The 17,844-nt window shown below is 42.2% G+C and overlaps 1 protein-coding gene and 1 non-coding gene across 2 annotated transcripts in view; one reads left to right on the top strand and one right to left on the bottom strand.

Moving 5' to 3' along the window:
• Positions 1-17,844, bottom strand: part of LOC138158996 (lysosomal alpha-glucosidase-like) — a 71,458-nt gene that overhangs the window by 30,677 nt on the left and 22,937 nt on the right. The window contains exons 5-8 of the mRNA XM_069085351.1: positions 17,725-17,839; positions 16,284-16,380; positions 12,218-12,337; positions 6,628-6,746 (exon numbers count right to left, since the gene is read on the bottom strand). Coding sequence (XP_068941452.1) covers positions 6,628-6,746; positions 12,218-12,337; positions 16,284-16,380; positions 17,725-17,839 — 451 coding nt within the window. The remainder of the gene's footprint in view (positions 1-6,627; positions 6,747-12,217; positions 12,338-16,283; positions 16,381-17,724; positions 17,840-17,844) is intronic.
• On the top strand, positions 11,357-11,463 carry LOC138159237 (U6 spliceosomal RNA). Its single transcript, XR_011167839.1, has one exon. It is a non-coding gene; the product is annotated as a U6 spliceosomal RNA (small nuclear RNA).

Below are 17,844 nucleotides of genomic sequence, written 5' to 3'. Positions count from 1 at the left end.
CTTAACCCCAATTGCTTAGGGGCGGCCAGGTGGCTCAGCGAGTAAGAACACCGGCTCCAGTGTCGGGATGATCCAGGATGACCTGGATCAAATCTGGGCTCCAATACTCAGCACTACACCCAGAAATAACTGGCCATGTAACCTTGAGCAAGTTACTTAACCCTGATTGCTTAAAAAAAAAAAAAGAATCAAGACAATTTTACTAGCCGTGTGACCTTGGGCAAGTCACTTAACCCCAACTGCCCTCCAAAAAAGGTTTAAAAAAAAGAATCGAGACAATTTGTGAGGTATATATAAATGCTCACAATAAAATTTTAACACTAGGTTGTCCTTGGAGCTGGCTGCAGCACATCCCTTATAACAAAACCTAAATAATATACAATTATATCAATCAGGAGACAAAAGGGGAGCAGAAAAGGGTGCCTCCCTCTCTTCTCTGCAGTAGTGGAGGACCACGGGCAAGGAACAAGCTGCACAGACTGTCACACTCAGCTGATCAGTCTCACCTGTTTCTCTCTCTTGTTCCTCTCTCTCTTTCTTGTCCTCTCTTTTTCTCTTTCTTATTCCCCTCTTTCCCTCTCTTTTTTCTCTCTTCCTCTCTAGTTATTTCTTCCTTGTTCCTCTCTCACCCCCTCTTTTTCTCTCCCTTGTTATTTTCTCTCTCTAATTCTCCTTTTCCCTCTCTTGTTCCTCTCTCTCTCTTTCTTGCTCCCCTCTCTCCCTCATTTCTCTCTCTTGCTCCTCTCTCACATGTTCTCTCTCCTCTTTTTCTCTTTTTGATCTTAGTGAAGCATCAAATAAAGTTATTTTTGTTGCTTCATCTTTTAAGAAGATCTTATATCAGTATGATTGAATGGAAGACATTTTATTTGAAGGAGAATCTTTAAGGTTGAATTTTTTTTACCCAAAAAAACCAAGTATGGGGGGAATCTCAAATTTTCTGAACCTTTTAAGTCAATTGTTCTGATTGTTAAGATGTGGGCCTATTTACAAAACATGTGAAGGGAGGTTATTTTAAGTAGTTGTTACTGCAAATATGATTTAAAATATATTCAACTGAGCAATAGCATGTCACTTTAGTTCTGTAATTCTAGGTCCTTTGTTCTTTCCTGAAGACAGCATATGAATTATAAAACAGCATACAATGCTGAAAGAGAAACAAAGAAGTTTACAAATTTTTCATATTTCTAGCTGTTTTGACAAGTATATTAGAGAGCTGAAGTTACCTCTAATGGAAAAACCAAAGCCAGCTATTAAGTAGCCAAAAAGCTACCACTGGGTCTGCTCGCCAAGACCAGTCTAGCCAAGTACAGAGAGGCTCATCACCAGTATGAATTCTTTGGTCATATCAATCCATAAAACAAAGAAAAAATTTTTTTAATTTCTTAGTTCTTTTTAGTCTCTTTCCACTTTTTCATGGAAGAGGTTTGGAAAAGGGTGCAAAGGATGCCAAGATTCACATTGGTTTTAGATAAACTGTCTATATTTTTAAAATAAGTTTTTATTAATATCTTTTGTTTTTACATCACTATAATTTCCCCTCTCCTAGAGAGTCATCCCGTATAATATTATTCTTAAAGATGAGAGAAAGAAAGAAGGAAGGAAGGGGGGAAAAAGCAGCATAACTGATCAATACATCCAAAAAAAGTCTGAAAGCATGTGCAATATACAATGTTCATGAACCTCCCACCTCTGCTAAGGCATAGAGTCTTCTCCTATCTCTTCAATAGGTTATCTATAAATATTGGCTTTGACTGCTAACACTTTAAATATGATATATTTGTCCACAGCCAATGAATATACATGCTACTACAGGAATTGGATCACACCAATTCTGGCATTCTTACTATAATTAAAACCAGAACACAAAAGGAAATTGCAGTTCGATACAAGAATGGCTCACAGGAGAAGCAAATATAGGATTTGGGAGAGTTGCTTTTATCCTATAACCAGAATCAACAAAAAAACAGCATTTCATGGAAAACGTGGGCTATTTTGTACATCTTTGCTCATAATAAACATTTCCCAAAAGAAAAAAAGAAACAAAACCACATCATACCATGAAGATGACTATAGTTTGTGAACCTATATAATACTATTGGATCACTGATCATTTAATGCAGTCCCTTTGTTTTAGAGTTAAGAAAACTGAGGCCCAGGGAGCTTAAGTGATTTACTTGAGGTCATAATCTGTCGATGATAAATTCCACAGAGTGCAATAAAGTCCTTGAAATTAAATCAACATAAGTGGTCAGTTTTTAAGGGAAGAAATTCAAGCTATCAATAGCTGTATTTTTTAAAATGTTCTAAATCACTAATAATTGGATAAATCCAGGTTAAAACAATTCTAAGGTACCACTTCACACCCATCATATTGGCTAAGATGACAGAAAAAAAAAATGACAAACTCTGGAGGGACTGTGGGAAACAGTTACTTTAATTCAGTATTGGTGGAGCTATGAACTGATCCAACCATTCTGGAAAGCAATGTGGAACTATGCCCCAAAAGCTATTAAATTGTGCACACCCTTTGACTCAGAAGTACCACTAATAGGTCTATACCCCCAAAGAGATGAAAGAGAGAGGAAAAGGATCCATATGTAGAAAAATATTTATACCAGCTTTTTTGTGTGTGTGCGCAGTAGAAAAGAATTGGAAACTGTCAACTGGGAAATGGCTGAACAAGTTATGGTATACGAATGTGATGAAATACTAATGCTATGATTTAAAAAAGGATGGCTTTAGAAAAAACATGGAAAGACTTGTACAAAGAAATATAAAGTAAAGTAAGCAGAACCAGAAGGAAAAGTTATATAATAATAATATTATAAACTAATCAACTGTGAAAGAATTAATAACATTGATTAGCACAATATCCAACCACAATTCCAAAGGACTCATGATGAAACATGCTTTCTGTCTCCAGATAAAGAGCTCATCAACTCAAATTGCAAATTGAAACATATTTTCTTCCCTTTCTTTTCCTTTTTTTCTTCTTCCTTTGGTAATTAACATGGGAATTTGTTTTCTGTGAGTATATATATATTTATAATGGGTTTAGGGGTTTGTTGGTTTTTTTGCTTCTTAGTGAGTGGGAAAGGGGAGGGCAGAGAATTAAGAATTAAAAATAAAATAAAAAATTTTAAAATCAACAAATACTTTAATATTCAGAGATTCTGTGCAAAGGTGAGCATAGAAAATATCAAAGAGTATATTGGAAAATGTGTTTCTGGAATAAGACACAAGAAGGGCTAAAGGCTTGTGAAAAAATACAGAAGTCTTACACCTATGTATCATGAATACTTTCTGCAAGCACACAGTTGAGAGATGATGAATATTGTAAGCACCAAAGGACATCACAAAAAATGCAGCTTCATTATATTTTAACAGACCAGAAATGAGGTGGTAGTCATTTCCAAACCAGCTATCTGTGTACAGTCAGATCATGGACATCTAAGATCATGGATCAAAGCCAATACCAAATTAGAAGAAAGAATAAATTAAGAAAATATGGTAAGATATTGAAACAGCTCCAATCCTACTCTGACCTTGGAGCCTCCTCTGAACTCATAGCTTTTACCTTTTGTATGCTTGGCACTTATCATAAATTGCCTAATGATCTTTCTTGGATTATATACACTTATTATTTTATACACTTTTCACATATATACCACTCCCTTCACTAATGTCCCACTCATCCATGAAATCTTCATCATGGTGTAGAAGTGAGCCTGAGTTATCAAAAGCTCTGGTATAGAGCCAGCAATAAAATACAGAATAATAGTTAACATTTATAGAGTGCCTTAAGGTTGCAATAGGCTTTTATCTCATTTCATTCTCATAGCAGTCCTGGGATATAGCTGCTACTTTACAGATGAAGAAATGGAGGCAAACAGAGGTAAAGTGACTTGCCCTGAATCACACAGCCAGTAAATGTCTGAGGCTAAATTTGAACTCAGATCTCCCTTACTCCAATAGCATCCTTTCCTATTCATACCATCTCTAAATACCTATTGTTCACATGCCAGACAGACTAGCTAAGTTTGTGAGATTCATCGATCAAAGCTTGGCACCAGCTTTAACACCCTGGCCTTAGCTTCAAGCTGCTTTACATTTCATGACCTCAATGTCCATTCCACTTTGGTCACCTTTTAGCAGGCCACACCTTAGACCTCATAATTACTAGCAACTTTTTCACCTCCAAGATCTCCAGTTCTGAGTTTTCCCCTCTTTGATCCCAATTTCCCTAGCTTTTCAGACTTCCCACTTCCTCCAGCTTGGCAATCACTGAATTATTCAACAGGTATTTATTAGGAGTTTACAATGTGTTAGGCACCTTGTGAGGTGTTTCAGATACAAGAACAAAAATTACAGAGATCCTCTCTTCAAGGAGCTTACATTTTACCTACTGGACTTTTTCTTCAATCTCACCATTACCACTGGTCCTTTTACTTCCTCCCTGTTCTCTCATTCTGCCATCCCTCCCTTACTCTCCACTACTATTTCCTTTCTGGCTCCATTTTTTACTTCCTCCCTAGCATATACCCTACGGTTAATCATTTCAATGATGCCCTCATCACACCCTGGAAATCTGTCCAATCCTGGTTCTTGGATAACCCTCATCAACATTCCCCTCCTCCCAATTTTTTAATATTCCTGGAGAAAAGCACAAAGCCAAGTTGATTGGTCCACTATAGGCTCATTCTTTCTTTCAGCCCTCATAGTTGCTCTGACAACTTTTCCTCCATCTTTTGTTGACTTTTTAGCATGTTCCCTGCACATAGCACCTATTCCAAAGCAGGTCTGTACGCTCCTAGCCCGCTCCCTAATCCCTACTACCCAAACTGAACTGATCCCCAGACACATTCTGTACTTTCGTGCCTCCAAAATTTTGCTCATACTGGTACCTTACATCTGGAATGGACCTTACTACTATCCCTGACCATTGAAATACCATCAGCCCTTAAGAATTAATTTTAAACCTATTAAACATACCTTTTCACTGAAGCATCCCCTAATTCTCCAGCCCAGAAACGTTCCCTCCCTCTTTTGTACTCTTACAGTATTTTGTTTGTGCCTATCCCAAACACTCATCATATTGTATTTTGTTTTCTACTTATCTGTATACATATTTTGTCTGACCTGCTACTATAGGTGGTAAGCCCCTCGAAGTGACAAACCATTTCTTATTTATCTTTGCATCTGGCTTAACACAATTACAGTGACTTTCATATAGCAAGTTCCCAATAAAAATATTCTCTGAAGGAAATTTATAGCGATTTCCATTTTATAGAAGGAGAAATGAGAGCTAGAGATGCCCTTAGATCTGGCTGCAGTCACATACCTGGGGGAGCATCCACTTGATCCTCAGGCAGTTGTCAAATTGAAATATTATTACTGCTTATCTTAAGATCAGTATTTCTTGATTTTTCTCCCCCCTGTTCTTTCTTACCTACAGAAGTATTGTACATAGAATCTTGCCTTATTCTAGTTCAGATTACTTGTTCTGCTCTGGCTATGTTGTAAACTTGTATTTACTATTCCTTCCATCCCTTCCTTAGTGACTGATTCTATTTCTCTATCTCCATCCCTTTCCTTGGACTTTGAGACCAATTCCTTGTCCTTCCAATATGGGTTTTAACTCAGGCTGCACTCTGGCAGTCTATACTCCTGAGGCTTCCAGACTTCTTGGTGGAGAGAGCTGAGTGATCTCCTGAGAAAGCAAAAAGCTTTGTCTTCATTCAGGTCAAGGAAGAAATTCTGGCTTCCATTCACCGTCACTAATGCAGGTCTCTTACATGGAAAATTTACTGCAGAGAAGTGAGACAGATGTCCAGAGCTAGAGAGCAGGGGAATTGCACAGGATGCCAGAAAGCTTTTTGGAGTCATTGGGGATCAAAGATTTTGAGGTGGCAGGTATCTTAGATGTCAACTAGACTAGCCCTGTCATTTTACAGATGAGAAAAATGAGGACTACAAAGGGTAAGTGACTTGCCCAAGGTCACATAGGTGTAAGGCTAAAAAACAAACCCAGAACTTCAGATTCCAAATCGAAGCTGGAGGTCAGAAATTAGAGAACATTTACAATCACAGTATGCTAGAACTAAAAAGGGGGGGTGGCTAGGTGGCACAGTGGGAGAAGACTCATCTTCATGAATTCAAATCTGGCCTCAGACACTTATAAGTTGTGTGACCCTGGGCAAGTCACTTTACCCTGTTTGTCTCATTTTCCTAATCTGTAAAATGAGCTAGAGAAGGAAATGGCAAACCTCTCCAGTATCTTTGCCAAGAAAGCCCCATATGGGGTCACAAAGAGTTGGACGTGACTGAAATGACTGAATAACAACAACAAAGAACTGAAAGGAAACTCTGAGTTTAGCTAAGACGACTCCTTCATCTTAAAGATAAGGAAACTGAGATCATGACTAGACCCGAGGCCAGTGTTTGCTTTACATTAAACCACATGACTTCATGAGCCCATTTAGTTTGTTCTTTGTTTCCTACTTGGCTGTCCTGCAGTAAAACCACATTTCCACTCCTCTTGGCTCTGAGACACAAACAGATAAGCCAAGGGAGCCCAGACGGGAGGGTCCTGTGAAGCAGAAGCACTTCATGGGCTGATCTTACCTGTGGGATGAGATAGTTCCTCATGTTTTTCACCGTCTGCCATGTCTGGTTACTGCTACCATAACCCCAGCGGCAAAGATGGAAACCAAGTCCCCAGAAAGGTGGCATAGTAGGGAAGCCTGAAATGATGGCACTTTGTCAGTAGGGTGAGGGTGACAGCTACAAGGGCTCCTGATGGAAGGGGATAAAAATGTGACTCAGTTGTTCAAATCTTCCCTGAGTAAAATGGCAAGTCAGCACCCTTATGTACACTGATGTAGTTATGGCAGCCCTTTCTGTGGCAGCAAAGGTAATGGAAGCTAATGGAACATTGCTGTGTGTTGTAAGAAATGACTATGATGACTATGAAGAAGCATAGGAAGGCTTCTATGAGCTGATACGAAGTGAAGAAAACAGAACCAGGAAAGCAATATAAAATACTACAGTGATCTAAATGGAAACAATAATCTGAATATTCTCAGATGACCCTGACCAGACTTGTGCCCAAAGAAAAGGTATAAGAAGGCACATTCTCTCTGTGCTCTTCTCACCCCAACTAGATTCCTTGCAGAGGAGGGCGGAGTTATGGATCAGAAACATCAAATACAGTGTCAAATTCTTTCTATATGGTTTTTTTTTGTTTGTTTTACCAAACTGTTTTCCACCTTTCTATCTTTTGATATGAGGGATTACTCAGGGAGAGGAGAGGGAGGGAAGAAGGATACATGAGAAATATGCAAACAAAATAGCAATAAAATTTTATTTTAAAAAACCAGTCAATAGACATTGAGTAAATACCTACTATGCGCCAAGTATTGTGCTATGCAGTGGAGATACAAATACAAAAAAGAGAATCCTTGTCCTCAAGTAGCTTATAATCTAACAAAGGAAGAAAACACACAAAAGAAAGCTGAAGGGAAGAGGGAGGAGAATGATGCAGAAGTCAAAGAAATCCCAAAGGAGTGCACTCTCATGGGAAATGAGGACATGGCTGTCCTGGATCTCCTTAAACAGAGGCTTAGGAGTTCATGGCTCTGCCCTCCAATCAGAGGGGAAAAGGGGGCTGAGGAGATGTCAGGACCAAAGCTGATTGGATCTTTAAGGATGATTAGATGTCCCAATGATGAGGTTCCTGAGGCTTGGGGGAGAAATCAAAGGGGTCCAAAAGAATGGCAGCTAGGACTTCCCTGTCTTTGGGAGAATGAGACATTATTAACAAACAGTGGAATTTTTTTCTGAAAAAATGGAAGAGAGGAAAATGGCCCTGAGAAACAGCAGCAGACACATGACTAGGGTTAATCCTTCAAATGGGTCTCCCCATCTATGAGACCACCTGTTCCAGAGTTCCTACCTTCCCTCCTAGAGACTGGAAGATTCCCTTCCACAATGAGGACAGTAGTAAGAGCATAGCTGAGAACAAGACTTCTCAGAGGAACACTCCAGAATGCTAGTGTTCCAGAAGCTCTTTCAAATCCTGGGGCACATTAACTATGCAAGTGTCCTGTGGGTTAAATTCTGCCTATGGATCTTGCTAAGGGAGACAACATGGTACAGACAAAAGAGGGCTAGATTGGGAGTCACAGGACCTAGGTTCAAATCCTGACTATGTGACCTTGGACAAGTCATTTTAATTTCTCTGAGTTTCAGTATCTCAACTAGAAAATTAAGTAGTTTAGCTAGGTGACCTTTGAGGTTTAAATTTATGACAACACCAAGCCACCTCACACTATCCTGGCTGCTTGATGCTCATCATTCAGTCTTACCACCTTCAGACAGCATGTCCATACTATCTCCTCAGTCCTCCTTCCTCTCCTAATCACCACCATCCCAATCCTTTCTATCCTGCTCCTATTCAGTTTATCTACTTCATAGATCCTTACACTGTAACCCCTGGAATCACTGTTCTAATCTCAACAATTTGTTGTTCAATCATTTCAGTCATATCCAACCTGTCGTGACCTCATTTAGGGTCTTCTTGGCAGAGATACTGGAGTGATTTGCCATTTCCTTCTACAACTCATAGGGCCAGACCTTAATCCTTGCTCTCTGCTGAACATTCAGACCATTTTTATACTATCATCTTTCAATGACCTTTCATTTCCTGAGGGCCGTACAACGCACATGTTGTTTCTGTCCTTTTCCAACCTTCAAGTCATTTTATTTCCCCAACTTCTTCCCTGACCTACACGAGCGGTCACACACAGTCTTCCTTTGTACCATATGCCTTGTCATCATCTCAAGGGTTTAAAAATCAAGAGTTAAAAAAATCTGCTCTATATAGGAAGGTAGAAGATAGCTAGGCAAAACGTTTGAATGGAAAAGATCTGAGCATTTAACTAAATGTGAGATCAATATGAGTCTGTTGTGTCACACAGAAGACAACAAAACAACTCGACAACAAAAACGTTGGATCTAGACTGCATCGGGAGAGGCATGGTGTCCCTTCACATAATGGCCGGTCCACATCTCGAGTACCATGTTAGTTTCTAGGTGCCACCATTTAAAATGACATTAACAAGCTGGACGGTGTCCAGAGTAGGCCAGTAAAGATGGGTACAAGGCTATACATGACATTGAAGATTGGTGGAAGGAATTTGAGATGTTTAACCCAGACGAGAAAAGGTTTTCAGGGCATGTGAGAACTGTCCTCAGGTATGACAACGCAGGAGGATTACACGTGTTTTGCTAGATCCCACTCGGCAGAGTTAGGAATAGTGTGTAGAAGTTATAAATGGACAGATTTCAGCTCAAAACTTCTGAAGAATTAGAATTGTCCAAAAGTGGAATGGACTGAGTTAGGAAAAAGCTACCAGAAGAATCAGCACAGCATGGTATAGAGTGAGATGATTGTAGCGTCAGAAAGATCTGGTATAAAACTCAACCTTGATACATACTGGCTGCGTCACCCCTGGCAGGTTACTTCACCTCTCAATGGTAGGAGAAATTTCCTCACTGTGAGTTCCCTACACCCATGAAATCGTAGGTCCAGTTTCATCCCTTCTCACCCCATATTAGAGTTATAAAAACAAAGTGCTAAGAGAATCAGTGGGTAAAGTTCATTATTGCTGTTCATCTGTTTTCAGTCATGTCTGACTCTCCATGAGCCCATCTAGGGTTCTCTTGGCAAAGATACTGGAGAGGTTTGCCATTTCCCTCTCTAGCTCATATTACAGATGAGGAAACTGAGGCAAAAAGAGTTAAGTGACTTGCCCAGGGTCACATAGTAAGTGTCTGAGGCCTTAAACTCAAGAGATGAGTCTTCCTGACTTCAGGCTGGGCTCTCTATCCACTGTGCAGCCTAGTTGCCTATTACTGATCAGGAGTGAAGGGAAGGAAAAAATAAGGTGAAGGACTGAGGAAGGCTTCATGAAGGAGGCAGGATTCAAGAAGGGCTTTAAAGGATGGCTAGGAACTCAGGTCCTAAGTCAAAGGAGGGATGAAGGCACACAGGTAGAGGGAGAGCACAATGGTACATCTGGGGAACATAGAGACCATGTGGAGAGCAGCACTGTGAGATAAGGGGGGAATGATGCAGTGACACCAAACTGAGGAGGATCCTGAAAGCCGCGTAAAGTAACTAAAACCTAATTGCATGCACTAGTGAGTCACAGCAGGTTGTTGAGAAGAGAAATGCTATGAACAGATTGATACACAATAAAGATTATTCCAGTAACATGCAATGAGGAGTAGATGAGAAAGGAGAAAGACTGGAGGCAAAAAAGAACTCTGATAATGCAACGACTATGCTACCCACCACTGAGAAGTAATAGAATCAGGGTGCTAAATTAGTCTGTCTGTCTGTCTGTCTGTCTGTCTGTCTCTCTCTCTCTCTCCCTCTCTCTCTCTCTTTCTCTCTCTCCCTCTCTCTCTCTCTCCCTCTCTCTCTCTGTCCCTCTGTCTTTCTGTCTCTCTCTCTCCCACACACATACATAGACTATATACATGTACATACACACACATACATATGTATATATTGTGCTTTATATTTGTTGTCCTTTAGTAGTTTCAGTTATGTCTGACTCTTTGTGATCCCATTTTGGGGTTTTCTTAGCAATGATACTGGAGCTGTTGGCCATTTCCTTCTCCAGCTCATTTTACAGACAAGGAAACTGAGACAGAGTTAAGTGACTTGCCCAGAGTCACACAGCCAGTAAGTATTTGAGACTGCATTTGAACTTAGGAAGATGAGTCTTCCTGACTCCAAGCCCAGTGCTCTGTATACTGCACTACCTAGTTGTCCAAAAGGTTGTGTGTGTGTGAGTGTGTGAGTGTGTGTATGTGAGTGTGTGAGTGTGTGTATGTGAGTGTGTGTGAGTGTGTGTGTGTGTGAGTATAGTGCAGAAATTTGTTTTGCTTGACTATGCATATTTGTTAGGGTTTTTGTTATTGTTTTCCCAGATGGGAGAAAAGTGGGAGGGAGAAAAAAATAGATTTTTGTTACCTAGAATTTGCATTTCCCTTAACATCTAGTATAATGTTCTAATAAACTGAATGGCTCCTCAGCTTCTCATATCCCTCTCTAACAGAGCAAAAGCTTATGCTGGGCAGAGGGAGGCTGAGGGAACATTTTCACATAGGATCGTACAAGGACATGCTCTCCAGATTCCTTATGCCCATGCCTGGGACTTGTCTTCCACGTAGAAAATCTGAGCCAAAGATGCCAGTCAGCCAGCTGCCATGCACTGCTGAAACCCTACTTGAAGGGGTAGCCAACTCAGACTCTAGCTGCCCTCTAGAAATAGGGAGGGAGGTGCTCTCTCTGGTAGCCCACATACTAAAATTGGAACCACACAGAGAAGATTAGCATGGCCTCTATGCAAGGATGACAAGCAAATCTGCGAAGTGTTCCACATTTAAAAAAAAAAGGAAAAGGGAGGGAGGCTAGACTCACTGAAGGTCAGCCATGTTGGAAAAGAGAATTGTTATTTACCTGGATCTCTCCTATATCTTCAATTCTCTTTTCCAACGTGGCTGACGTCCATTGCATCCAATACTGAGTGTGACTAGTCCTTGAATAAGAGGGTGGTAGTCAGAGAAGACTGGGTAAATATCCAAGAGACCAGGCCACTGGGGAGCATTTCCAGGGCCACTGCTGCTATATCACCTTGGAAAAGTTAAAAAAATATTTAGGCCACTGAGCAAATGCCAAATTTCCTTTTAAGATGTAAACACAAGTTTACAAGGTCCTCCAAGGGTACAGTGGGACAGACCTCTGTCCTTAAGGACTCACGAGAGATCCCTGCTAGCTTCTTTTCATGCACAATTTGAAAACTCGTCTGTAATCCACTTACTTACTGAAAGATAACTGAATTGCCTGCCCTCCCTTCTCGTTCCTCCTGTCTTCACTATGGATTCTAGCCAGCTTGGCACTTCTACAACAATAACCACCTTGACAGTGACAGGGAAGAGAGCGAGTGATAAGAACAGTCTTGCTGACAGAGAAAGACGACTCAACGGTGATGACTGGGAGAGAGCCTAAGGAGGTGACTGCGTCACGATGATGGGACGGAGGGCAGACACCAACGTCACTGCTGGCAGGATTTTATGAGAAGGTGACACTGAAAACCAGAGCAAAAGGGAGAAGTCGAGGAGAAACAGGTGAAATACTCACCGATGACCTGCTGGTATTGCTGAACAACAGAGCTTGGCTCTGGCCCCAGGAAGATGTAAAAATCCAGAATCCCGCCCACAGTCCTCCATGTCAGGGCAGGAGCAGGCTGCAGAACGACCTCTTGGGAAAGAAATGGAGAGCAGGAGTTAATAGCATCCCACTGTGGTTCGGCCAGGTGGTGCAGTAGATAGAGCGCTGGGCCTTGAGTCAAGAAGTCCTAAGTTCAAATCCAGCCACAGATGCTTACTAGTTGTGTGACCCTGGGCAAGTCACTTAATCCTGTTTGCCTCAGTTTCCTCATCTTGGCAAACCACTGCAGTATCTTTGCCACGAAAACCCCAAAGGAGATCATGAAGAATCAATCACAGCCGAATGATAACATTGGGCTTCAGATGCCTTGAATGTATGGTGTTCCCTTTTGCCTCAAGGAAAGGGTCTGTACTTATGATTTCTCTTGTACAGGGATCTCCCTGGCTAGGAAATGCTCTCTACCCATGCGAGTTGGCACATTTTCTGCAACATATAGTCAAAATGGTTTCCTAGAGCATTGAGAGCCATTGTGGGCCAGGGTCCCACAACCAGTATGTAAAAAGGTGACACCTGGACTCAGGTCTTCCTGACTACAAAGCCAGCTTTCTACCCACCAGCCTATGCTGACCATCATCTCAAGGAGAAAAGCAATCCATCAGTGATGGCTTTTGGGAAGGAAGCTTGAAGCTGCTGCTGCTGCTGATTGCAGCAAGGTCATATCAGTCATCCCTGGTAACTGCAGCCACGGGAGGATGGCAGGAGGAGGGCAAGTGGATAAAGGACCTTCAGTCCTTGTGAAGATCAACTAAGGGAACAGGGCAGGTTTCGCTTAAGGGGACACGGGGCAGCCTTCAAGCATTTGAAGGGTTGCCACATAGAAGAGAGAGAGAACTTGTCTGGTTTGTCCCCAGGAAACAGACCAGGAGCTCAGATGGAAGTTTCAAAGAAGGAAGTTTGGGCCTGATAACGGAACACCCTGTCAAGGAACAGGACTAGCCTCTGCCTTATCTCTCAATTGTTATATGACGCAGAGAGACAATCAGTGGAAAAAGAACTGGCTTCGGAGTCAAAAGTTGGGTCCTTCAGCTGGTAGTCCTAGGCCCTGGTGTCAGCTTCGCCATACCTCCTTAGGAGTCGTTCAGAAGTCACTTAGTCTCTCTGGGCCCTAGTTTTCCCTATCTGTGAAATGGGAATAATAAGCCCTGACCTGCTCACTCAAGAGCCCAATTCTGAGGATATTTAGGATCCCCTAGGTACTGAATTAGGTGCCAGGAGACCTAGGTTCAAATTCCAGTCCAGCCACTGAGCCAGAACCATATGATTTGGGCAAGATACTTTCATCTCACTAAACTTGTTTCCCCATCTGTAAAATGGGTGTATTAACATTTGCACTCCCTGTCTCACAGGGTTATTATGAGGATCAGAGGGGCTAACGTAGGCGAAGCACTCTGTACATCTTTAATGAATGTCAGCTGTTAACACTCTGTGTATTTATTGAACGTGCCTTTTTCCTGGGAATCAGAGAACCAGAGAATGTCAGAGTTGAAAAAGACGTCCATATGGCGATCTTTTCATGCATAATGATGATGATGGCAATAGCTAATATTCACACAGCACTTTGAAGTTTGCAGAGTGCTTTACAAATATTACTTCATTTGATCCTCACAACAACCTCTGAGGTAAGTGCTATTATTATACCCATTTTACAGATAAGGAAACTGAGGCTGGGGGGAGGTTGACTGAGTAGCCCAGGGACACACATCTAGGAAGTGTCTGAGGCAGAATCTGAACTCGGGCCTTCCTGACTCCAACTTTAGCACCACGTCCACCAACCCAACTAGTTGCCTAAAAGCATTCATTCATTCAACAAGCATTTATTCAGAGACTTATAAATGACAGGCATGATAGAGATGCAAAAACCAAAATTAAAAGAATCCCTTCCCTCAAGGAGCTAATTGAGGGAAATGACATTTTACAGATGAGGAGACTAGGGCCCAGGAAGGTAAAGAGATTTTCCCAATCACAGCAAATTAATAGAAAAGGCAGATCTAGAACCTGGGCTTTCTACCTTTATGCCTAAATTTGGGTAATAATAAGTTGTATTTTTACCACAAGATTCCTATTCATTGCTAGATGGCTCCCCACCCGCTGGTCAAATCTTAGGTCAGGAGATCCGTAGCTCCTGCTCTGGGACAGGCGGCATATTTCACCCCGCAAAGGAAGAGGGGAGGCATGAGAAAACTCATTCCCCTGGATGGCATTTGTACTGTTGGCTCATGAGAAGGCCTACAAAGGCCACAGCTCGTCCTCAGGAGGGCCCAGCTGTGCGCAGAGCACATTGTGGGTTTCTATCTCCAAACCAGAAGCTGCCCTTTCCCCAAGCACTTGAAAACACTTCTCTGAAGATACTGAGGCAGTGGGGGAAGGGCTTGGAGAGGTACAGGGAGCCAGAGGAAGGACACAAGGGAAAGTGGAATTTTAAGCAAATGATTCAGCAACTGTGTGTGTGTGGTTAAACTGCTCAAAAATTGCTAAAGAACCAGACCCAAGTCAGGAAACAGATGTCTCACTCAGTTCTCCAAGGCAGTCAGGCAGCTACCTTCTGGTCTTGGGCTATTTCTCTCTGCCCCAAATTAGTCCTGAAAAACTGGCCCCTTCTCTGGTTACATCCAAGATCAGAAGGCCTCTGCAGTAAAGATTCCAGACCCTCTACATTTTTCTAACCAAATCAGAAAGAAAACTTTGGTTGTGACAACTAACTAACCTTTCTTTGGTATTCCCCACAAAGAATATTCTCCCTCCTTTCTTTCCCGGATTCATTCATTCAAGAAGCATTCTAATTGATTTTGCCTTCGTAACATCTCTCATATATAACCCTTCTCTCCTCTGACACTGCTGTCAACCCAGCACAAGCTCAAGCTTGGACTGTTGCAATAGCCTGCTGGTCTCTCCCCACTCCAGCCCACTTTTCCTCAGCTATTAAATTAATCTTCCCAAAGTACTCATCTGACCAAGTCATTCCGATACAAACACTTCTGTTTGGTATTCAAAACCCTTTACACTCTGGCCCCCTCCTGCCTTTCTAGTCTCACACTTTAGATTCCCCACACACTCTTCAGACCAGTGACACTGGGCTCCCTGCTGTTCCTCAGATAAGACACTCCCTCTCCATACTCCAGGCAATTTCACCGGCTATGCTCCATACGTGGAAGACTCCTTTCTCATCTTTCCCTCCCAGTTTCTTTCAAGTCCCAGCTAAAATCATACTCTCTGTGAGAAGCTTTTCCTAATTCCCTTTAATTCTAGTGCCTTCCCTCTGATATTAACTCCAAATTATCCTGTCTTGATGGGCAGTTAGGTGGTGAAGTGGATAGAGCGCTGGGTCTGGAGTCAGGAAGACCTAGGTTCAAATTCGGCCTCACATACTAGCTGTGTGACCCTGTGCAAGTCACTTAACCCCATTTACCTCAGTTTCCTTATCTGTAAATGAGCTGGAGAAATAAACAACAAAACATTCAAGTATCTTTGTCAAGAAAATCCCAAATGGGGTCACAAAAAAATCAGAAACAACTTAACAGTAACAAAATCCTGTTTTATCCTATTTATACATAATTGTTTGCATGTTTTCTCCCCCATCAGACTGTGAATTCCTTGAGAGCAGGGATTGTCTTTTAGCTCTTTGTATATCTATTACTTAGGAAGATGCCTGGTACATAGTAGATGCTTAATAAGTGCTTACTGATTGATTAGCAAAACAAGTCTAATCTCTTCCACATGATCCAATTTCTCATCCATATAATCTAATCTCTCTTTCACATACGCTGTCTTTTACTGCTATTTTGCTTAGGGTTATCGTCCAGCTGTAAGCCTCTTGAGGGAAAGGCATCTGTCTTGGTCATTTTTGCATCACTCGTGGCACCCAGCACAGGGCTTAGTACATAGCAGGCTTACAGCAGATATTTGCTGATCACTCTAATGGCACAGGAGCTATTGCGTCCTGAGGACTTCACCCAGAGCCGGAGAAGTCCAGACTTACCCATGGCATTGCTATTCAGGAGGAAAACGCCGTGAGCAGATCCTGCCTCCTCCATACTCAGGTAGAAAGGGTGTACCCCATAAAGATTGTATGACTCCTGGGAATGAAATAAACTTGGTGAGAATACCCGCTTGCTTTTCCTTTACCTGGTCCCCAAAGTAATTCAAGGGCTTGGGAAGGAAAGTAGTAGGTCAAGAACAGTCAACAGCATGTCCTCAAAGCTCATTCCAGACCCAGTCATCCCAAACAGAGCCCCCAGTTAAGATCTCTGGCTCTACCACTGGACGGCAGGCAAAGGCAACACAGAGTTCTAGTGAGAGTCTAGTGATCTGAAGGCAGGGTTAAGTAAAATGTGAGTAATTTCTCCACAGGGAGGGGACATGGATGTAGCATTAGATTGCCACAAGAGGAGGAAGTTTAAAGCAGAGCAAGGCAATGGAAAGAAAAGGGTCTAGGAATGGAGAAGGGAGGAAAAGAAACGCATTGGAGGGAAGCAGATCCACAGGATTGTGGGAAAGAGTATAGCTTCAGCAACACATCCCTAACTCTGCGGGGGATGTTTCTTTATCTGGGTCTGGATTTTCTCATCTGTCGTTCAATCATTTTCCAGTCACGCTGACTCTTCATGATCCCAATTAGGGTTTTCTTGGCAAAGACACTGGAGTGGTTTGTCATTTCCTTCTCCAGTTCACTTTCTAGATGTGAGGAAACTGAGGCAAACAAGGTTAGGTGACTTGCCCAGGGTCACACAGCTAGTAAGTGTCTGAGGCCAGATTCGAACTCAAGAAGACAAGTCTTCCTGACTCCAGGACTGGCACTCTATCCACCGTGCCACCTAGCTGCCCCTGTGAAGAGGCTATAAGTGAATGATTGCTAAGATTCCTTCCAGCTCCAAAATCCTGTCTTTGTCAATGGGGAATGTCAGAGAAGCTCGTATATGCAGAGATATTCTGATAAGATTTTCCTATACTTATAATGGAGTCATATAACTCTAGGGAATAGGATACAGGCCTGGAGAGGCAGGAATGTTAGCAAAGTATCCAGACTAGAAATCTCTAGACTCCAGGAAGGTTCTAGTATCATACTTCTGATCAAAGTACCAGATGCCTCTGGCTTTCAAAGGCTCAAGAGACTTTATTGGGGAAACTAGAAAGTTACTTACCAAAGGCTCCCCTCAACTCCCTTAGGCCACTAGAAAAAGGTACCCTCATCTTAGCTGTGGATTTCAGATCCTCACACCCAGATGCTGAGTATACCCAAAGTACTCATTGGAAATAATCCCTTATTAAGAGGTTAAGGGCTTAGCCATCTGATGGCTCTACAGGAGCATGTAGGGAAGACCCTCATAGATTGAAAATATAACCCAAGGGAGGTGAGGGTGGGAGGTTAGGGGGAATGGAACGGGAAGGAGGGTAGGCAACGGACAATGGAAAATGGCTACCGTGGGTGGGACATCCCGGGCCCAAAAACTCAGGGTGGTCCAGTCGAAGTGGTGAAGAAAGCCACGGCGGTGCTCCCCCAGCCCATAGAGGAACTCAGATGGAAGAAGGGTGGAAATTTG

This window comes from Petaurus breviceps, unplaced genomic scaffold, assembly GCF_028583685.1.
Source record: "Petaurus breviceps papuanus isolate PSGF00001 unplaced genomic scaffold, PetGlider_PUasm1.0 175, whole genome shotgun sequence".
NCBI lineage: Eukaryota > Metazoa > Chordata > Mammalia > Diprotodontia > Petauridae > Petaurus > Petaurus breviceps.
This window is presented reverse-complemented; position numbering and strand designations above follow the sequence as displayed.